This window comes from Pelobates fuscus, chromosome 1 (assembly GCF_036172605.1).
Source record: "Pelobates fuscus isolate aPelFus1 chromosome 1, aPelFus1.pri, whole genome shotgun sequence".
NCBI lineage: Eukaryota > Metazoa > Chordata > Amphibia > Anura > Pelobatidae > Pelobates > Pelobates fuscus.
Window position 1 is genome coordinate 463,357,747 of NC_086317.1, and position 23,836 is coordinate 463,381,582.

The 23,836-nt window shown below is 42.5% G+C and overlaps 1 protein-coding gene across 4 annotated transcripts in view; it reads left to right on the plus strand.

The window, feature by feature from the left end:
* Positions 1-23,836, plus strand: part of ME3 (malic enzyme 3) — a 135,292-nt gene that overhangs the window by 16,700 nt on the left and 94,756 nt on the right. For all 4 annotated transcript variants that reach the window (XM_063431108.1, XM_063431089.1, XM_063431115.1 and 1 more), the window contains one exon: positions 4,051-4,267. In XM_063431108.1, coding sequence (XP_063287178.1) covers positions 4,058-4,267 — 210 coding nt within the window. In that variant the 5' untranslated portion in view covers positions 4,051-4,057. The remainder of the gene's footprint in view (positions 1-4,050; positions 4,268-23,836) is intronic.

The following is a 23,836-nucleotide window of genomic DNA, read 5'->3' on the forward strand; positions in this document are numbered from 1 at the left end:
AACGAGACGACACTTCGTTTTGAGGGTCAAGCAGGAACTCATTTATTGGGGCTACCTGCCCGGCTTTTATGCAGGTCTCCCACCTGGTGGACACTCCCCTAGGGGACCAGATGGGAAACTGGTAAACATATTGGACATTGACCAATCACAAGCTTACAATCCCACAATGCATCACAACCCCTCCTCTCTGTCCTGGAGATAATTGGGAAGTAATCCAATTATCTCCAAGGACAGAGGCAAAACTCCATTAGCCACATGGCAGACAAAGGACAATAAAAGACATAAAATTACATACTGTTACATTTATCACATAGAACATACACATTCTACCTACCCCCAGATAGCTTAGATCTGAGCGCACATTATTACCGGATGGCGCTCAGATCACATACATACAGTTCAATTGCCATGGAGCCAAAGTCTTTCATACAGTCTTTCAGTATACGGCTGGGCTCCATGGCATAGCTATCTGGGGTAGCATGGCTTTAACGGTCCGCAGAAAGGCACGAACCAGCCTTTCTGCAGGGAAAAAGAACAGGGGCCATAGTCCAGCGGCAGGAGGCGGGCGACCAGGCTCCTCCAGTGGACAGTGGCTAGGCTGGTTTCGCCACAGGCTACTTCTAATGAGGCCAGCGAACTAGTGCTAGTTAGAAATAAGGAATTAAGATTATTTGATTGTAAGTGTTAGGGGTACTTGTAAATAAAATGTTTAATATTTTTAGTACTTGGTTGGTATGTACGCCACTAGTGTTACACAGATAAAAAAAAGGGCTTGAGAAAATATAGAATTAAAAAATGTTGACTTGAAAAGTGGGGAGTGACATTACTGCAACATTATAATGGTGCTGTAGTGAGAGGGCAACTCATTATATAAGAGTTTTTTTAATGGCGTACATCATTACAGCACCCTTTGTGCATTATCTCCACATTCTTGGAAGTTGGGAGAGTACAAAGGTTTTATACAGCACCCATTCCAGGTTAGCCCAAACAATGTTCAGAATTTTAAATCCTCTGCTTTAGTGGAGATGTATTCAGTGGATACAATTGGGAAACATGTTAGTACAGCAGTGACGATGGGATAAAAACAAATGTTCGATGAACGTCTGTAATGAGTTGCATTATCCATCAGCATACAGTTACATTGTGTCCATGGTTACACTACAATAAAAATAAATAATTAGTTATATATTTATATAAAGGACTCAAAATATCAAGTCCCACACTACTAGCCAGGCCATGTTACTCGCAGCTGTAAGCCCAGAGGGACTCACTAAGGGTGAATTTTCTACTTGTCTTTGATACATTGCGCTCCCCAATAGCTAGTGCCAACCATAGTATTGCCTCCAGGGATGAATCTCTATTGCCAGGGCTAAATTTTCACTTGCCAATGGAGGTTAGAGAGAGAAAAAAACACACCCTTACCTCTTCAGCACTATGTCCATGATACTATGGGCAGACTCATTGGCATCTGCAGAGATTCTGTTTGAGAATTCCTTAAATATTGCTGTACGCGTGCGAATGGGAGCTTACTTTTATGTTCAGTGGTTGCTCTGGTTGTGCCAGGAAAGCCAGACATTTGGTGTAAATTGAAATTCGAAAACACTTGAGAGTAAAAAAAAAAAAAAAAAAAAACCTAGACCATTTATACAAACATTTATGGTAAGTCTTGTATCGGGAACGTGTACTGACCCACCAGGTAAGTTCTCATGAGCGTAACATCAAGCAAAGTTGTGCCTAATTCAGAACATTTTCTCCCATACACTCTGCACATCTCAAACTCCGGTCCCCAAGGTGTTGCGCAGTTACAACTCCCATGATTGTCTGGCCATCTATTGCATTCAGAGAATTCTGGGAATGAACATTTAGGAGGTCAAAGTCTGAGATATACAAGAATCAGTAGTAATGCGGGTGGTATCATTGGCATGTCTGCATGCCAGCCTCACAACCCTCTTGTTCTAATTTTATACTTCCTAGTGTTGGGACTGCGTGATACCTTTTTATTTCTGTATGACCGGTGTACTCTAAATTACTGTGTTCACATCCACAGTTGTTACTGGAAAGTTATAATGATTAGCATTAATATATGGCCAATTTAATGCAAAGTATTTTACAATTTTAATATGGGGATGGAACATCAACTAAGAGACACGTGATTACAAATATTATCATGTTTACAATCCAGAGATTATTCTTTGTATCAGCCCACCACCTGTTCAGCAAGGAGAGTGTCTGTGGAAGTTGGGTAGATGCATCAGGCCGTGATCAAGGTTGTCATTATTTGGTTTGCAGAGTTATAACGTATCTGATTGTAATTCAGCATTACATTATCCTGCCAGAATGACCAAAGTCAATACTAACTTTATCAGTAATCAAAGTTTAACAAGCTTGTACGGGGTCAAGGTCAACATTTACTGTTTGAGGGTTTTGTTTTTTGCTTGCTTGTTAAATAAATTTGTACTTTAACTACTGTGCTTTCTTTTTCTTTTTTTTTTAGTATTTTTTCTCTTGTTACTTTGTAGAATGACTCTAGCTATATCATGAATTGTATTGTCACATGAGAGCTATGTACCTGATATGTTTTTTTTCCCCTCTCCTCTCAGTTTAGGTTGTTTAGGTTGGCACAGTGCTGTGTTTACCGTATAAACAAATGATATTGTAATGTGCTCTTAAAGGTCCCTCCAAGTGCCATTTCAAAAGATTTCCCAGCTGCTATAAAACTGCTTTTCTTAAAGATTGCAGAAGACATTTATCTTGCTCCTTTGCCATCCAAAGTGATTCTACATACGTAAGTGCACATTTTTGGTAGGTGAATGTTGTGCGAGTCCCTGCCACAACCACCCGACCAGGTGCAGCTTTATACGTTGTGTGGGCTTATAGCTGCAGTGTTTCATTTATTTATTATATGTACAGGGGAAATACATTTAGAACAGGGGTGGGAAATCTTTTATCTGCCAAGGGTCATTTGAATATTTAAAATGTCATTCGCGGGCCATACAAAATTATCAACTTAAAAATGAGCCTGCTGTATTTGGTCAAACATTTAATTAACTCACTCCTAATGTGAAAGCTGGAACTGCTTCTCTTTGGTGTAATGTTAGCTGATTTTTATGATCTTGCTACTTGCAGTGTGTGTGTGTGTGTGTGTGAAGGGTGCAGAGTGTGCGTGTGTTTGAGGGGTGCAGTGTGTCAAACATGTAATTAACTCACTCCTAAGGTAATGGCTGAAATGGCTTCTCTTTGGTGTGATCTTAGCTGGTGTTGATATTGCAACTTTAAGTGTGTGTGTGTGTGTGTGAGAGAGAGAGAGAGAGAGAGGGGTGTAGTGTGTGTGAGGGGTGCAGAGTATGTGGCGTGAAACTGCTTCTCTTTGGTGTGATCTTAGCTGCTGTCGATGTTGCAACTTGAAGTGTGTGTGTGAGAGAAAAGGGTGTAGTGTGTGTGTGTGTGTGTGTGTGTGTGTGTGTGAGAGAGAGAGGGGTGCAGTGTGTTAGTGTGAGTGGTTCTGTGTGTTTGTGTGAGGGATGCTATGTGAGTGTGAGGCATGCTGTGTTTGTGTGAGGGGTCCAAAGTGTGTGTGGTGCAGTATGTGCTTCCCGAAAGCACTGCATTGTCTGAGCTTTGCCATGGTAACGCGAGGCAACGCTCCGACTTGCCTGTTCGCGGGAGGATGGCAGCCTCCTGGGTCCTCATCCTGTCCGCTTAACAAACTGCCTGGAGACTGGTGAGGGAGATCTTTGATCTCCCCACCTGCCCGAAAAAGGCAGACAGCAGGGCCGGCTCTCCACGGACTGGTCCAAATGATTTTGTGGGCCGGACGTTCCACAACCCTGATTTAGAGCTTAGGCTGTTAATGGCACTTGAAGGATCCCTTTAAAGGGACACACAAACTTAAGATATAGGGATAGGTTGATAGATTGATCAGTCTGATTGTGGGCAAATGGTTGTTACTTTGTAGTGTAGTACAAAAAATGTTAAGCAATATGATATTATAAATCACATCAGATTTGTACCTTTTTTTTATAATTTTTTTTTTTATATATATATATTTAGATAGAAAATGAATAACCTACTTGGGAAGCCCCTGATGTCTGTCCGATGCTGTGCTGGGAGATTTGGATCACTGGTTCCCCTTCTCCGAAATCCACATCGAGCGGCATTGGAGTTGACAAGAGTTTGCCATTTGAATACAGGAAACACACTTCCAGAAAAAACCCAATTTATAAAAAAGAGGGGCTATGACATCACCAGGAACCCACATCTCAACAAAGTAAGTATTCACAGCTGGATGCAAATCCAAATTCATAATCTAAATATTAACATATACCTGCATTGTATGTTAGAGTAGGGGAAGGCAGCCATGTGTTCTCTCCGTCGCCATCATTGGACTACAATTCCCATGATCCTCTGTCAGCATACAGGGAGTGCAGAATTATTAGGCAAGTTGTATTTTTGAGGATTCATTTTATTATTGAACAACAACCATGTTCTCAATTAACCCAAAAACTCATTAATATCAAAGCTGAATATTTTTGGAAGTAGTTTTTAGTTTGTTTTTAGTTTTAGCTATTTTAGGGGGATATCTGTGTGTGCAGGTGACTATTACTGTGCATAATTATTAGGCAACTTAACAAAAAACAAATATATACGCATTTCAATTATTTATTTTTACCAGTGAAACCAATATAACATCTCAACATTCACAAATATACATTTCTGACATTCAAAAACAAAACAAAAACAAATCAGTGACCAATATAGCCACCTTTCTTTGCAAGGACACTCAAAAGCCTGCCATCCATGGATTCTGTCAATGTTTTGATCTGTTCACCATCAACATTGCGTGCAGCAGCAACCACAGCCTCCCAGACACTGTTCAGAGAGGTGTACTGTTTTCCCTCCTTGTAAATCTCACATTTGATGATGGACCACAGGTTCTCAATGGGGTTCAGATCAGGTGAACAAGGAGGCCATGTCATTAGATTTTCTTCTTTTATACCCTTTCTTGCCAGCCACGCTGTGGAGTACTTGGACGCGTGTGATGGAGCATTGTCCTGCATGAAAATCATGTTTTTCTTGAAGGATGCAGACTTCTTCCTGTACCACTGCTTGAAGAAGGTGTCTTCCAGAAACTGGCAGTAGGACTGGGAGTTGAGCTTGACTCCATCCTCAACCCGAAAAGGCCCCACTAGCTCATCTTTGATGATACCAGCCCAAACCAGTACTCCACCTCCACCTTGCTGGCGTCTGAGTCGGACTGGAGCTCTCTGCCCTTTACCAATCCATCCATCTGGCCCATCAAGACTCACTCTCATTTCATCAGTCCATAAAACCTTAGAAAAATCAGTCTTGAGATATTTCTTGGCCCAGTCTTGACGTTTCAGCTTGTGTGTCTTGTTCAGTGGTGGTCGTCTTTCAGCCTTTCTTACCTTGGCCATGTCTCTGAGTATTGCACACCTTGTGCTTTTGGGCACTCCAGTGATGTTGCAGCTCTGAAATATGGCCAAACTGGTGGCAAGTGGCATCTTGGCAGCTGCACGATTGACTTTTCTCAGTTCATGGGCAGTTATTTTGCGCCTTGGTTTCTCCACACGCTTCTTGCGACCCTGTTGACTATTTTGAATGAAACGCTTGATTGTTCGATGATCACGCTTCAGAAGCTTTGCAATTTTAAGAGTGCTGCATCCCTCTGCAAAATATCTCACTATTTTTGACTTTTCTGAGCCTGTCAAGTCCTTCTTTTGACCCATTTTGCCAAAGGAAAGGAAGTTGCCTAATAATTATGCACACCTGATATAGGGTGTTGATGTCATTAGACCACACCCCTTCTCATTACAGAGATGCACATCACCTAATATGCTTAATTGGTAGTAGGCTTTCGAGCCTATACCGCTTGGAGTAAGACAACATGCATAAAGAGGATGATGTGGTCAAAATACTAATTTGCCTAATAATTCTGCACTGCCTGTATGTGGTCCCTATAATTCCACAGAAGCATCCCCATATTTACATCAGTGTGAATCATTTTTTATGTAACCTCGATAGAATTTTACCTATTAGAAGGTGGATGTCCTCTGATCCAGTTGGTCATTGGAACTCCTCTTCAAATAACAAATGTATTTTCAGGTTAATATGCTGCTTTTTTTTGTATTGAAAATATACTTATGTTATTTAAATACAATGGTTTATTAACCATTGCAGTGCCAGTTAGTGAAGTAAGAGTAGTACTTTGGGGGAGCAAAAAGTCCCCCAATAACAGTAAGCCTGTATTAATGTCTAACCATCTCTAAAATAACTGAAGGAAAAGAAGTGTGTGTGTATATATACTGAGTACCACTGTTACAAAGTATGTATACTTTGTAACAGTGGTACTCAGTCAGTTGGTCATGGACTACCTGTGATCCTAAGGACAGTTCAAGGTGAATCTCAAGATTGTAGACAATTTAATGATGGTGGTTTTTAGTTAAAATATGTGTTTATAGACAGAGCGTATATAAACTGAGAGAGGCTTGTAATTTACTTTTATAGCCCTATTTAGTGCATTTAACTCTTATAACACAGGTTATATCGTTTTGACTGTCTCTTTAATTGGTCAATTTAGTTGGTAGACAATTTAGTTAGTTGTATTAGGGAGAGTGAAAATAAGCTGTTTCCTGGAGAGTAAATTCCATGCTTTTATCGCCAGTTGTCTGTTACCCTTTCCCTAATCTAAAACCAAGCCTTGCATTCTGTCCTTGAGATTGCATTCCTATAAAAGTGATTTGTTTTGTCCTTGTCTGCTGTAAATGTTTTTTGTTTTTTTTTATTAGTTTTTTTAGTCTACAGTACAACAGTTTTTATTCCAGCCTAAATTGTTAGCATGTTTTATTATTATTATTATTATTATTTTTATTTTAATAAACACTATTTTTGTTTGAGGAATGTATTGGAATACATTATATTTGTCTGGGCTTTAAAATGACACTATAGCCACCAGAACAACTACAGCTTAATGTAGTTGTTCTGGTGAGTATAGTCTGTCCCTGCAGGCATTTTGCTGCAAACACTGTCTTTTACATTACAGCCTAGGAACACCTAGTGGCCACTCCTCAGACGGCCACTAGAGGTGCTTCCTGTTGTGCAGCACTGCCGTTCAGCGACTGCATAGAGCCGCTAAACATTCACCATAGAGATGTATTAAATCAATGCATCTCTATGAGGTGATGCTGATTGGCGTTTTGGTGCACATGCACACTAGCCATTTACAAAACGCCAATCAGCATCACCTCCTTGTCAGGGTACCTGTGGTCTCTACCTCCAAAAGAGGTAGAGACTTAGCTGTTCCACCTTCCAGACGGTCTGATGACTCCCTTCCCCGCGGTCTATCCGGTCATACAAGGCCGGCCGCGAGGGAGTGACTGCCTTTTACACCATCTAGGCAGGAAGTCATCATCAGGACACTCCCCCGGATCGACCTGTTAGTCAATTGCTGCAGGACCAATCAGGACGTCTCGGAGGTGTGGTTACTGCTCTGAACAGGGTATTTAACAGAGCTTCCTTCATTAGCTCATTGCCCTGTCGTGGTTCTAGCTTGCTCTAGTCACTCAGTGCTTGTGTATTCTATTATCCCTTTTGGTTTTGACCCGGCTTGTTTACCTTACTCTGCTTATCTCTGTTACCCTTGATTCGGCTTGTCTCTCGCTTACCTGTCTTCTGTTACCCTTGACCTCGGCTTGTCTTTGACCATTCTATACGGTACTACTTACGTTAGTCCGGCCATTCTAAGGTCCGGTATACGTATCTGGCTACTGTTTGTACTGTGCGTGTTGGATCCCTGTCCCGATCCTGACATTACGACAGGGCCAATGGATCCTGCAAGTACAAACAGTCAGCTGGCTTCTCCTGATCCTAGGTTTGAAGCCATGGATCACAGAATGGATCAGATGGCGCTTGCGCTACAGGCTCTATTATCTCATGCCAATAACCCACCAGAGGAGATACGTAATACCCCTGTTTCTCCTGTCAGTTTAGGTCTAGAGGTAGCCACAGTGGGTGCTTCTTCTCGCATTACCCCCCCAGTACGCTATGGTGGGGCTCCTGAGAAGTGTCGTGGTTTTTTAAACCAAATTAGTATCCACTTTGAATTGCAACCCCGCTCTTATCCTACAGATAGGGCAAAGGTAGGATTTATTATCACCCTACTTATTGAGAAAGCTCTGAGATGGGCCAACCCACTATGGGAGAACGATAACCCATTAGTGTATAACTATAACGCATTTGTAGCTGCTTTTAGAAGAACATTTGATCCTCCAGGTAGAAAGGTTAATGCAGCCAGATTACTGTTGCACCTGAGACAGGAGAACCGAACACTGGTGGATTATGCACTAGAGTTCAGGTCTCTGGCGTCAGAAGTCAAGTGGAATGAGCAGGCGTATATGGATGTATTTTTGAATGGCCTATCTGAAGTAATCCTTGATGAGGTTGCTACCAGAGAACTCCCTGAGAATTTAGAAGATTTAATTTCGTTCATCTCTTGTATAGATGAACGTTTAAGAGAGAGACAGAACACTCGAGAGAGGAACCGGAGACCTTCTTTTAGGTTAGCCCCCGCTTTTCCAAGTCCTGACTCCACGGTATCTTTGCTTCCTGAACCTATGCAGATAGGTTATACCCGCCTCTCTGAGGAGGAAAGACAGTACAGGAGAAGAGAGGGTTTGTGTATGTATTGTGGAGCCAAGGGTCATTTATTCTCGAACTGTCCTAACCGTCCGGGAAACGCTCGCACCTAAGTCTCTCTAGAGGACAAGCCTTGGGTGTTTCTATTTTGTCCTCTACTCCTAATTATAAAGATCACAGGCTTCTGCTACCAGTTTCCTTAACTTGGGAGAAGGAAGTAGTAAGGGCTATGGCATTGATAGATTCCGGTGCTGCTGAGAATTTTATCGACCAAGCCTTTGCTATTAAGAACAATTTCCCATCCCAGCTAAGGGAGACACCCTTGGCCGTTGAGGCCATAGATGGTAGACCACTACTAGACCCTGTTATCTTTCGTGAAACCATACTCATTAGTTTAAATGTTGGTATCCTACACGTGGAGAATTTATCTCTTTTGCTCATTTCATCCCCTTCCGTTCCCATAGTTCTGGGGTACCCATGGTTGAAGAAACATAACCCTATTATCGATTGGGAGTTAGGGGAGATACTCTCGTGGGGCCAGGGTTGCCAGGATAGGTGTTTATGCAAGGTTTCTCCATTAGCTAATGTTAACATACCTGAGACTCCTATTCAGTCCACAGAAAGACAGATACCAGACCTTTACCTAGACTTAAAGGCAGTATTTGACAAGAAGAATGCAGATTCTTTGCCGCCACACAGGCCATTTGATTGTAAAATTAAGCTTCTACCTGGGACTATGCCTCCGAGGGGCCATGTATATCCTTTGTCTGTTCAGGAAAACTTGGTTCTAGAGGAGTATATTCGGGAGAATTTAGAAAAGGGATTCATTAGGAGGTCTTCTTCCCCGGCCGGGGCTGGGTTCTTTTTCGTTAAGAAAAAGGATGGCACGCTGAGACCTTGTATCGATTACAGAGGCTTGAATAAAATAACTGTCAGAAATGCCTATCCTATTCCACTTATTACCGAGTTATTTGATCGTCTTAAGGGCTCCAAAATCTTCACCAAGTTAGATCTCAGAGGGGCATATAATTTGGTGAGAGTCCAGCAGGGACACGAGTGGATGACGGCGTTCAATACTCGGTACGGTCACTATGAATACACAGTTATGCCGTTTGGACTTTGCAATGCTCCTGCAGTATTTCAGGATCTGATTAATGAGGTACTTAGGGAGTTTCAACATGATTGTGTCATTGTCTACCTAGACGACATACTGATACACTCTAGGGAGATTGAAACTCACCATAGACAGGTCAGAGCGGTATTACAGAAACTTCTGCAACATGGTCTATACTGTAAATTGGAAAAATGCAGCTTTGATCAGTCTCAGATAGATTTTCTTGGTTACGTGATTTCTGGGGAAAGTTTTAAGATGGACCCTGACAAACTCCAGTCTATTTTAGATTGGCCATTACCTAAGGGACTCAAGGCTATTCAGAGGTTTATTGGTTTCTCCAATTATTATAGGCGCTTCATTAAGGGTTACTCGTCTATTATTGCGCCCATTACCAATATGACCAAACAGGGGGCAGAAACTAAGACGTGGTCTCCTGAAGCTCTCGCTGCTTTCAAGAGGCTCAAAGAACTTTTTGCTTCTGCTCCAATATTAGTCCATCCTGATACGACTTTGCCGTTTCTACTCGAGGTCGATGCCTCTGAGACAGGAGTAGGTGCGGTTCTGTCACAAAGATTAGCGGTAGATAAACCATTACACCCGTGTGGTTTTTTTTCCAGGAAACTTTCTGGGGCTGAGAGCAGATATGACATCGGAGACAGGGAACTGTTAGCAGTCATTAAAGCCTTAAAGGAGTGGAGACATTTGTTGGAGGGGACCCTACACCCTATTACGATTTTGACAGACCACAAAAACTTGTCATATATTGGGGAGGCTAAGCGCTTATCCTCTAGACAAGCTCGTTGGTCCTTATTCCTGACTCACTTCAATTATGTACTGACTTACAGACCTGGTTCTAAAAACTCTAAAGCCGATGCATTATCTCGCCAATATGAACCTTCTACTGTACCTGAACCAGTTCTTTCTTCTATAGTTCCGAAGTGCAATATCATTGCTAATACGAATCTCAGGATTCATTCTCCATTACTGGCCGAGATCATTAAGTTGCAACATCTCGCACCTAAACAGACCCCTGCGGGTCGTCATTTCGTTCCTCCTGCTTTTCAACTGGAACTTTTACAGTGTTTACATAATAGCAAGATGGCGGGACATCCTGGTATTCGCAAAACTTACGCCTTGATCTCTAAGGACTTCTGGTGGTCTACTTTACGGAGGGATGTTGAGGAGTTCATCGCTGCATGTGAAGTTTGTACTAAAACCAAACAACCCCATACGCTTCCATGTGGACTCCTGCAACCCTTGGAGGTTCCAGAGAAACCATGGTCCTGTTTGGCCATGGACTTTATTGTCGATCTACCTATCTCTAAAAGACAGACTGTTATCCTCACCGTGGTTGACAGGTTTACTAAGATGGCACACTTCATTCCCCTGCCTAAACTTCCGTCTTCTCCCGAATTGGCAGAGATATTCGCCAAGGAGATTTTTCGCCTACATGGGATACCCTCTCAGATTGTATCGGACAGAGGCTCCCAATTTGTTTCCCGCTTTTGGAGGTCCTTCTGCTCTCAACTTGGTATTAAATTAAACTTTTCTTCTGCCTATCATCCTCAGTCTAACGGAGCTGCTGAACGTACCAACCAGAAAATTGAACAATATTTACGATGCTTTGTTTCTGAACACCAGGATGATTGGGTCGGTTTGATTCCTTGGGCGGAGTTTGCACACAACAATCTCGTTTGCGATTCTACTCATTCAAGCCCCTTCTTCATGAATTATGGTTTTCATCCGTCTATTCTTCCTTCGGATTCTCCTTCCCAGGGGGTGCCGTCGGTTGATGTTCATGTTGCCAATTTGAGGAAGTTGTGGGATCAAACTCGACAAATCCTTGTGCACAACTCTATGTTGGTCAAGAAACACGCTGATAAACGTAGAAGGGCGGCTCCGGTCTTTGTTCCAGGTGATAGGGTATGGCTGAGCACGAGGAACATCCGTTTAAAAGTGCCCTCCATGAAGTTCGCTCCTCGTTATATTGGACCCTACAGGGTGCTGACCCGTATCAATCCGGTTGCGTATCGTTTAGCTCTTCCTAATACCTTACGCATTCCGAACTCGTTTCACGTTTCATTGCTGAAACCACTCATATGTAACAGATTTTCCTCCACAATAGCCCCTCCTCGCTCCGTTCAGGTGGAGGGTCAGGAGGAGTATGAGGTCAACTCTATTATTGATTCTCGAATCTCCCGGGGGAGAGTACAATATCTGGTTGATTGGAAGGGATATGGTCCTGAGGAGAGGAGTTGGGTACCTCAGGAGGATGTTCATGCTCCCCGTCTCCGCAGGGCGTATCACTCTCGCTTCCCATCTCGTCCCGGTTCATTCCGCCCGGTGGGCGTATCTGAGAGGGGGGGTACTGTCAGGGTACCTGTGGTCTCTACCTCCAAAAGAGGTAGAGACTTAGCTGTTCCACCTTCCAGACGGTCTGATGACTCCCTTCCCCGCGGTCTATCCGGTCATACAAGGCTGGCCGCGAGGGAGTGACTGCCTTTTACACCATCTAGGCAGGAAGTCATCATCAGGACACTCCCCCGGATCGACCTGTCAGTCAATTGCTGCAGGACCAATCAGGACGTCTCGGAGGTGTGGTTACTGCTCTGAACAGGGTATTTAACAGAGCTTCCTTCATTAGCTCATTGCCCTGTCGTGGTTCTAGCTTGCTCTAGTCACTCAGTGCTTGTGTATTCTATTATCCCTTTTGGTTTTGACCCGGCTTGTTTACCTTACTCTGTTTATCTCTGTTACCCTTGATTCGGCTTGTCTCTCGCTTACCTGTCTTCTGTTACCCTTGACCTCGGCTTGTCTTTGACCATTCTATACGGTACTACTTACGTTAGTCCGGCCATTCTAAGGTCCGGTATACGTATCTGGCTACTGTTTGTACTCTGCGTGTTGGATCCCTGTCCCGATCCTGACACTCCTACGGGAAAGCATTGGATTAGCTGAAATTATCGAATCTGCTACTGTCAGGCAAGGAGGGGGATCGTGAGCCAGGGGTTAGGAGCTCCGCATCATGATGGTAAAAGGTGAGTAAATCACCTTGCTAACCTGAGGTAAGGGGAGCCGACCACCTCCGTTTTAGAACAATAGTGTCAGGAATACACTATCCTGGAACATTTGCATGTCCCTTTAATTGTGGATATGCGTTGGAGCTGACAACAAGCCATCAGACACTTCACTACTTCAGAGTATTAGTCTACTAGTAAATGAGTTATCCACTTTAGTTAAGTGTCATTAGGGGATGGTCAGTTTGGGATTTGGTGGAAATGTAGTTTGCAAGATATATTAGTTGCCAAATGACCTTGCTCTTGGTTACATACAATAAGCCCTACAATTGGTATTCTCCAATCACACGTATGTGTAGCTCTTGCATGTTATAACAGCAATTCTTTGAGCTCGGTAATCTAACTACAATCCTGCTGCGATTTGAATGTGTAGGTAGCTAAGTTTAGCACAGTGAGATTTATTTGTTTTTAGGTAAGCCTGTAATGGACTTTGCTTAACTGATAAGATAGAATGCAGATAATTGATATGACTTTAAAAAAATCATCCTTTACTCAATTCACTCTCTTATCTATTATTTGCAAATTTAACTGTATTGCTCTATTACACATGACCTCTGTTTGCTTTTTATAGGATAGTGCAATACTAACAGATCCCGGTGTTAAACGGGCACTAAACTTTACATAGAACTTTTTTTGGTTTTGTTTTGTAAAAAGCAAAAAGAAGTATTTCAAAAAAAAAGTCCAAAAAGTTGAAATATAAGAAACCCTAAATGACTCTCGATGACTGAATTTTGTGCTTTTTAAAGTGGTACCAAGTCCTATCGGGCATGCTAAATATATGTTGATGCAGAGGAAAAGAAGCAAAACAAATATAAGTACAGGAAATAAACTTGCATGGAGATCAGCAACGAGCAAGGCTTACAGAGTCTAAAAATGCTTATCAGCAATCACGTGTTTGGCACTGGAGACAATCGTTTCATAAACTTTATAGAATGTGCACTTTCTTTGTTCCTCTTTATCAATAAATATGCTTACTTCAGCATCTTCTGCATCGAATATCTAATCCTTGAAAACCACAGTACATGCAGTTCTTGGCGTATGCTTAAAATGGTGAAAATTAATGCCAGGTGTTTTAGGTATCCTTTTCCTGTGAACTTTGTGGTTATGGAGCATCATAAGATTTCACTTTTACAAACATCTGCAGTAGCCAGATTAGAGGTTACTGGTCTAAAAGAACCACAAGGAGCCTTAGCTCATCATGTTATGTGCCCTACTCACACTCATATACTCTATGCTTACTTCATCCCTTTAAGGTAGTATTCCTAGCGTTGAGATAGCTCAGTGGGCTAATGCATCATCAGTAGAATCTGTTCAACCCATGGGGGTTGCAGGTTCAAATCCCTGCAGTGTTTGCTTAGCCCTTCATCCTTCAGAGATAGATAATATTAGTGCTATTAAAGTGGGTAAGAGTAACATCCTCTAGATATTAGGCAAAGGTAACATCCCAAGGATATACTTAGACACCAGAGTAATCTGTAGGTACATTTCCTGGGTAATTACCAGTGGCCCAATGCATTGTATTATTCTTATCCGGGTTTAGTGCCATCCCAATATTGGAAATTATGGAGGTTGAGGGTACATATATTGTGTCATTGCTCTCCCAGAATGATGGCAGTGTGCATGGTGCCAGCAGGGCTCTGGGTCCAAATTTCTGTTGGCAGATTTAATGGATCACAATCCCATTTTAAATCACCATGTATTTATTTTATTAATCTCATAAAGTGAATCTAGTCAGACTATTTAAAAAATGTGTATATATATAAATATCTGAAAAGGCAGTGTTTCCATGAAAATGCCTGAAGAGAGCTATTATACTCACCAGAACAACCACATTAAGCTGTAGTTGTTCTGGTGACTATAGTGTCCCTTTAAGGAGACTGGAAAATATTTATTTTTTTATAATATGAGGAAAGACCTAAACATAGTGTTAAGGTGATGAGAGAGCCTAGGTGAGGTTCATGTGTCAATAGACACAGGAGGTTTAATGTGAGATAGGTAGTTATTGATCCAGAGTTAAGGGTGAGGGATGCTTGAGTAAAAGTGTAGAGTTGGGGCTGGATTTTGCAGCCTTGATGGAGCAATGGTTGCATTTGCCTCTGGGATAAAGCAGGAATAGGTTTTAGTAACACTACCAATGTACACAAAATTGTATATGTGCTCCACTGGATTAGGAATCTAAACCTTTGTTGTACAGGCTGCAGCCAGAGCCCCTTTTAAAGCAACACTGTAGGCACTTTAACAACGTTTCTTGCACAGAGGGGATTTAGCGTTTGGATGGCGGTGATAACAAGAGTGACTTCAAATTTGTACTTTAACCCCTTAAGGACCAAACTTCTGGAATCAAATGGAATCATGACGTGTCACACATGTCATGTGTCCTTAAGGGGTTAAACTATGTACATTTTGTTTTAAAAATCAAAATGTATTATTCGTGCTTTAGCTCTGCAGAACGTAATTTCATAAAATGTAATGACGAACAATAATCCAGTATTGGCTTATGTTTAATGTCAAAAATATTAGCATTTACCACAAAAAAAGGTTATAATTGCACGTGGAATAAAATCTTGCAGAACTAGAATGTGATTAGGAATATTTACCTATTATTTGCAAACACTATAGGAAGTGTTTAACAACGAAGTGATGCTTTTTTGTTAATTAAGTAGACTGTGAGCCTTCTAAGTGAATGAACTACTACTTTCACTATTTAGTTTATTTTCCCAGGTCTCACGGAACCCTCTCCTTACTAAGCACTCTAGACTAGAGCAAGCAGTGAATATGCTAGTCTCTTTTCCTGTTTACTCTAAATAATTGTCGCCTCTTTATTATTCCTTCCACGTTGTATTTAACAGCTAATCTTTTGCCTTTAGTGACTCTTATTATTGTACAGTACAAGTGCTGGGATCCTATTGTGGTGTTTATACAGTGGATATTGATACAGTGGGACCTCGGTTTACGAATTTGAAGCGTTCTCCGGGACGTTCCTTATTCAAAAAATGTGTAAACCGAAACGCGTTTTTTTCCATAGGAATGCATTAAAAACCAATTAACCCGTTCTGGAGGTCAGAAAAAAGTCAAAATTAGCAATGCAGAACACACAACACACAATAAAAGGCATGCAAACGACAAAGCTCAGCTCCCTACCTTTCCACCGCTTGAGAAATGCACCAAAAAGTCCCAAAACAACTGCACACAATTTCCAGAATGGCTCCAAAACTCGATGCAAAAGCCGCTCCAACACCTCCACACTCAACGCCACGTGTGTAGCGGTACTTACCCTTTCCAGGGGCCCGCCGGGGCCCTCTGTTCAAGCCGCGCGCGGTCCTGCTGCTGCACGAGCCGCGCGCGGCTCATCCGACGGCTGCAACAGGAAGGCGGGCAGTGACCGCGAGAAGCGGTCACGTGTCCGCCAGACTCTAAGAGCACGTTGCGGGTCTCGGGCGCGCTCTTAAAGGGACAGTGGGAGCCTAAATTGGCAAAGGCCTCTCATTAGTCCCTGTCATGCCACACTCCCCATACACTTACCTTTTGGGGGCGTGGATGTGACAGGGGCCAATCAAAATAGATGTTAAGGCATATATACTCACCTTTTCCTTAGTTCCTTGCCCTATCGTGGTTTCTGTTACAGTTCCCTTTAGCGCGTGTTGTGTTCCTTCGTACTTGACCTTGGCTTTGTTTCTGACTACGTTATCTCTTTATCCTTATCTGTTCTGTTTGCCGGCTTGTTGTTTACTGTGTACCAGACCCCGGCTAGTCCTGGTTTACGCTGTCTCTTTGTGCCCTTGACCTCAGATCGCTCCTGACTCTGTATTCCTCTCATATACATCGAGTCCAGCCATTCTAAGGTCCCGTAGACGTATCTCCCCTCTGTGTTGTCTTCTGTTGAGTTGAATCCTGCGTGTTGGGGTATATTTTCGTTACAACGTGCTACCCACAGGCTCCAGCATGCAGGGGGCGGTGCTATAAACCTCCCAGGTGCAATGCATCCTGGGGAAACTTGCTTTGTATTGCGAAAAAAAATTGTAAACCGAGGCATTATTTTCAATGGATTTTCATTTGTAAACCGAAAATTATGTTAACCGAGGCGTTTGTAAACCGAGGTCCCACTGTATATCTATTATAATATACTAAGCAGTACCTTGACTTAACGAAAACCTGTACATCATCCATATAATGAGTAATATTAATTGCACGAAACGCCAATCACTTTTAACATTATCATTCTGATTAATAGATAATCTGACTTAAACTCAGACGTGAATTTAACTGTATCATACACTGGGGCTCCCGGAATCTTGGACCTTGGACATGATAGTCAGAGGGCTAAGGACTTAGTCTTTTAACCCCTTAAATCGTGACATGTCATGATTCCCTTTTATTCCAGAAGTTTGGTCCTTAAGGGGTTAAAGATGTTTTTTTAATGAATGGGTTATTCTATTAAAGATATTTGGGTTTTTTTTTTTTTTTTTATAAGGTCCCATAATTTGAGTCCAAATGTGAAAAACATGGATAAAAGCTGCATAACGTTCTCATTAAATTCCTCCTTGCTTATTTTTTATTTTATTTTTTTCCTCGCCTTGATTGTTCCTAAGCCTATTTGTTTGGTTTTTTTTATTTCATTCTCCTTGACAAAACATCTGGAGGGATCTGGAGATGACGCACACTTCAATCCAAGTATGGGAAAAAGGAAAAAAAAACTTGAATCAAATGAATACAATGAACAAATGAAGAAAGGTTAATCTCTGTTGATATAAAAACTAGGAGAAAAAAAATACCTGATAAATGCAAGTGTAATTCAATATTATAGAGCTGCCACCCCTCAAAAAAAAATCTAATTTCTCAAATTTTTTTGTAGTTTAGAGACATTAGTATACATATTTACAAGATTTTCTTTGTTATATAACTGTATCCGCAATATTATTTCAAGTCATAAAGTAAAACTCCCTTCGTCATACCTCCATGTACACGTCTTGAAATTAAATTGTCCCTCTTAAACTATATGAAATGCAACCCCTCTAGGAAAAAGTCTGCAAACAAAATACTTGGTAGCAACTTAAAAAAAATAAAATTAAAATAAAAACCATTGTAGCAAAAATAAGGAAAAAAATTAAATCTATAGAAAAGCACTCTATAAAAAAATTGCAGTGACAATATATCATAAATATGACTACTGCCTTTGGCAAAGGGCTGTGACACGCATCTCTGTAAAGTTTCTAAATGTCTATTGATTATGTTTGTTTTAAAAATATAAAAGGATATTTAGGGTCATTAACTGAAATATCTGTCAGAGTTCCAAGAGTGGTGTCCTCGTCATAAAATATGGAGGATATCTTTCTTTTAGTTTCCATGGTTACTGCTCCACTGCTATATTAGTGACACCTTTTTTGTGACACATTTGCACAATGACTTTGGATTTAATGGTCACTATTACAAGTGCAGGAAACTTTTAAAACCTTTAGTCCTGTAGCATGTCTTAAAGGACAACTATCATGAATGTTCTCTTCCTGTGTTTTGAAAGTCTATTACATGCAATGAAACATTATTTCCTGGCTAATCATGGCAGCATTTAACATATGGGTTTAGCTCCTTCCTCTAACCCTCAGGACAGGAAACACAATCAATTAAACAATTAAGCCTTCCCCTAGTATAATAGGTACCCCAGCAGCATCCACACCTCAGTCTTTTCCTGTCCTCCTAGCCCTAGGACAGTTATAAATATTTTTTTCAGTTTGTCTGAATTAATTTTTATTTTTTGCTCACCTGACCATGTCTGATATGGTCTTGTCCCTGTGGAGGTCAGCCTCCCTCCTCAGGAAGCCCAGGCACATGTAGCCCAATCTCTAAGGAGTTGGGAACCCCTGGGAGCCTTGGTGGTTAGTTCCACAGGCTGTTGGAATCCTCTGGTATCCAGTGACTGCTGCAGACCTCGATCAGACGATCAGCATAACGGTAAGACGCATGCGCAATGCGCACGACCGGAATCAGAGTGATTTTTGCCCTTTTCCAAAATGGCGGTTTCGCGATCTCGTGGCCAATGTGCGCATGTGCGTTCCTTTAAAGGTACAGAGCGGGAAATTTGAAATGGCGGTATTCTGCTTAAAAAACGTTCATTTCTTTTCCCTTTAAAGATACAGTGCTCTATTAGACTGTTCTTAAAGCTCTGCAGGTAAGATAATTTACTTATCTTTTATCATTATCAAAATGTTTGGGCTGGGAATACATTACCTTTTTTTTTAATGTTCTTAGCCCTACAGTCAATATGGATCCATCATCCCCTTCTGCTAAATCAACGAGATCGTGCAATAGGTCATAGATGAGCAACATTTTTTCTTGGTATTTTCACGTTACTAAAAATAGTGCATGGAGGGTACAGTCTTATGACTTCTGTATCTTACAGCCCTCGTGACCGGTCCTGTCCCAGATCCCCATCGAGGAGAAGGGAAAAACCGGCAGCCTGCCCTGGATGTGGAGCAAGGCCTATGGATAACTGCAGGCTCTGTAGAAGATGCTTAGCCATGGTTGCAGGAGAGTCTGATCGACAGAAGTCACCGCAAGCCTCTACCTCTTCAGCCAAGGATATTGCTTACTGGATTAAGCAAGCAGTGGTGGAGGGAATTGCAGATCCAACAAGAGTAAGGGATCAAGAGGTGAGACCTTCGGCATGGACTCAGATCAGTCTGACGATGAATAGAGACAGACTTCAGCTTACCTGGATTTAGAGCCAATGTCATCCAGCGAAGAGGAGTGTATGGCACAACCTTGCTCCTTGGACTCCAAAGCTATGGAGCATTTGATTATGGCTGTTAGAAGAACATTGGATTTGCCCGAAGAGGCCAAGGAATGTTCAGCTTCTGACAGACATTTTGGTGATTTGCACAAGAGAAGACCTTCCTTTCCAGTTCACAGCTCTATTAAAGACCTGATGCGGAGCGAGTGGCAAAATATAAGTTAAAAGGAATACTAGTCAAGGAAGGCTTTCAAAATTATACCCGATTAAAGAGGAGGATTACAGATTGTGGACAAAGGTCCCAAAAGTTTATGCTCCTATCATTAAGGTTGCAAAAAGATCCACGCTTCCAATTAATAGCAATGCTTCCCTTAAGGAACCAATGGATAAAAGGATTGATGCTGATATATCTAAAGTATTCATGACAGTGGGATTAGGATGTCATCCGGCTGTATCCATTTCAACTTTGTCAAGAGCCTTGCGTTCCTGGTTACTTGATTTGGAGGATGACATAGATAAAGGTGTAAGCAGACGTCAGATGGCGGAAGCCTTGAGTGATATAAAACTCGCCTGTGACTGGCTTTTGGAATCCTCCACTGACCTCATTAGAATTCTTTCTAAGGTTATGGCTCATTCAGTCACCGCCAGAAGGGTGCTTTGGCTGAGATCCTGGGGTGCAGACCTTTCCTTTAAGAATAATTTGTGCTCCCTTCCCTTTATGGGAGTAGTGCTCTTTGGGAAGCCGCTGGATAAAGCTATTCAAAAAGCGGCCGAGGTTAAACAGGTCATGCTGCCACAAGATAGACGTCCCAAGAGACCTCATCTGGGCCGCAGGCCTTTTAGGGATCAAGGCTTCTTTAGGGAAAGTAAGACCTACAGACCGGGCAGGGAATTCGCTAGGCATTCCAATTGGAAGAGCGGCCAGAATGTCAAATCTTCTAGGGGCAAGACACAAAACTCTTCCTTTCATCCCAACAAGCAATTCTGAAGGTGGCTCACTCCAGGTTCCTCGAGTGGGAGCACGTCTTTCATTCTTTCAGAGGGCCTGGGAAATCATTCCAGATGCTTGGGTAAGGTCCATTATCACCGGAGGTTATCATCTGGAATTCAAAGAATTTCCTCCTCCACCAAGGTTTATTCGAAGAAGGCTTCCTGCCAACATCCAAAAACGAGAGATTTTGACTGTTTATGTCAACAATCTTCTAATAAAAGAAGCCATCGTACCTGTACCCATAAGAGAAAGATTCCAGGGATATTATTCTCCCCTGTTTTTGGTCAAGAAACCAGAAGGAAAATGGAGACCTATTTTAGACCTCCACCAGCTCAACCTTTACCTGAGAGTCAGAAGATTTTGCATGGAATCCATTCGCTCCATTATTCCTGTTGTTCATCACAAAGATTGGATGATCTCGGTAGACCTCAGGGATGCATATTTTCATGTCCTTATCACGATCACGCACCAGAAATTTCTCAGGTTTTGTGTCCGGAAGGAACACTTTCAATTTCAGGCCCTTCCCTTTGGGATAAGTACGCCCCGAGGACCTTCTCGAAGGTTTTGGTCAACATCATTGCTCTGCTCAGAAAAGAAGGTGTAGCGTTGTTTCACTACCTGGACGACATCCTGGTAGTGGCCCCGGACTTGAGATCCATGTTCCAACACAGGCAACTAGTCCTCGACACTCTCTCTCATTTCGGTTGACTCATCAATCACGAAAAGAGTCACTTGCATCCTTCAAGAGAACTGATATTCCTGGGAGCAAATTTCAATACCGACATGGCGATTGTATCCCTCGCACACGACAGAAAGCTCACACTTCGAGATCGGATAAGGAACTTCAGACTGAAAGCTTCAGCCTCGGCGAGAGAGTTTATGAGACTTCTGGGGACTCTTTCCTCCACAATAGAGCTTGTCAGATGGGCACGGTGGAACCTTCGCCCTCTTCAACAATTTTTTCTGGAAAATTTCAGGACCAGCTCGAGGGATTGGGAGAGATTGATACGCATTCCTTTTGTTCTGAAACAGAAGCTCTTTTGGTGGATGTCATGGAAAATATCTCCTGAGGGTTCCCCTTGTTGGAGATAGATTGGGTGGTCATTACGACAGATGCCAGTCAGACCGGATGGGGGGCACATTTAGGGAATCTATTCTTTCAAGCAAAATGGCCTCCAAGAACCCAATGCTTGCCTTCCAACATCAGGGAACTGAGAGCTACCTTTCTGGCACTTCTTCATTTTCAACACGTCATCCGGCATTCCTGGGTCATGTTGTGAGTGGACAACAAAGCGGCTGCTGCCTACATAAATCATTAAGGCAGGACAAGGAGTGTAGCCCTGATGAGGGAAATCGTTCCCATTATGACCTGGGCTCAGAATCATGTGGAGGGCCTGTGTGCCGCCTATCTCCCAGGAAAGGAGAATGTATTAGCGGATTTCCTCAGCAGACACCTGATAGAAGCTTCAGAATGGCAACTTTCCAGGAGGATCTTCGCTCAGTTGGTACGGAAGTGGGGTCTTCCCCAAGTGGACCTCATGGCGACTATTCAGAACACACAGGTTCCGTGCTTTGTGTCAAGGAGATACCATCCAAAGCCGGTTGCTCAGGATGCTCTATCCATCAAATGGGAATTCGATCTAGCCTACGTCTTTCCTCCAATTCCCCTCATCCACGCTGTTCTGAGAAAGATCTCCAAGGAACATTGCAAGGTGATAGCTGTTCTTCCCTTCTGGCCTTGTCGCCCTTGGTTTCCCCTGTTACAGAGGTTGTCAAGGGACCTGCCTTGGGAGCTTCCAGTCTCGGAAGACCTGCTGATTCAGGGCCTTGTGTTTCATCCGGAGCCTCACAAGTTCAGGCTCCATGCATGGCTATTGAGTTGACCATGGCCTTTCGGACCAGGTTATCTCAACCCTGTTACATTCTAGGAATCCTTCTACTTCTTCTACCTACCATAAAATATGGGAAGCCTTTGCACGATGGAGTAATTCCACAGTTCAAGATTTAGGTTCTCCTTCCGTGTCTCAGGTTTTGGGTTTCCTACAAGCAGGCCTGGAGAGGGGCCTTCAACTTAACACGCTTAAAGTGCACTGCTCGGCTCTTTCGGCTCTTTCTGGTATTCGTTGGGCATTAAATCCTATTGTGATTCGCTTCTTCAAAGCGGTCATTAGGATTAGACCTCCTATCAAGAAATTCTCAGCTCCTTGGAATTTGCCTCTGGTTCTGCAGGCCTTGACGGAACATCCCTTTGAACCTATTGATGAGGTCCCGATGCAGGTTTTTTCTCTGAAGACCGCTGGCCTTGGTCTCCGCTAGGAGAATGTCAGATATTCGAGCACTGTCGTCTAAGGAACCGTTCACTACCTTCTTCGATGATAGAGTTGTGCTACGGCCTAGACCTGAGTTCCTTCCAAAGGTTCTTACATCCTTCCATCTGAATCAAGAGATTGTCCTGCCGGGGTATTTTCAGGAGCCTTCGTCTCCTGAAGAAGAAAGATGTCATACGCTAGACCTAAGGAGGTGTCTTTCGACATATATTGCACGCTCAGCTAATTGGAGAAAGTCTCCCCAATTGTTTGTGATACCTTGGGGTTCTCGTAAAGGTGAAGCTGCTTCTGTCGCAACCCTTCGTTCCTGGACTGTTCAGGCTATTTCTAGAGCATACAGAACAAAACAGGTACCAGTTCCCAAGGACATCAAGGCACATTCCATGAGGTCCATTGCTACTTCATGGGCTGCAGAGTCAGGAGTTCCTGCAGAGAGCATCTGTAAAGCTGCCAATTGGTCATCTTTGAAAACCTTTGTGCATCACTACAGAGTGTATGTCTCATCTCGTTCTATTTCAGAGTTTGGCCTATCGGTCTTGAACTCTTATAAGCCTTAAGTTGATATTAAACAATTTTTGTAGCATGAATTACCCTCCCTGAGTGGTTATTGCTTTGGGAATCCCATATGTTAAATGCTGCCATGATTAGCCAGGAATAGAGAAAATGTATTGATACTTACCGTAATTTTATTTTCCTGGCTATTACTCATGGCAGCATTTGGTCTCCCACCCTCTCTTGGTTTATTCGTCTTGTTACTGGACTGAGGTGTGGATGCTACTGGGGTACCTATTATACTAGGGGAAGGTAGGCTTAATTGTTTAATTGATTGTTTCCTGTCCTGAGGGTTAGAGGGAGGAGCTAAACCCATATGTTAAATGCTGCCAGGAAAAGAAAACGGTAAGTATCAATAAATGTTCTCTAATATACATTTTGAAATAATATAGATTTTTT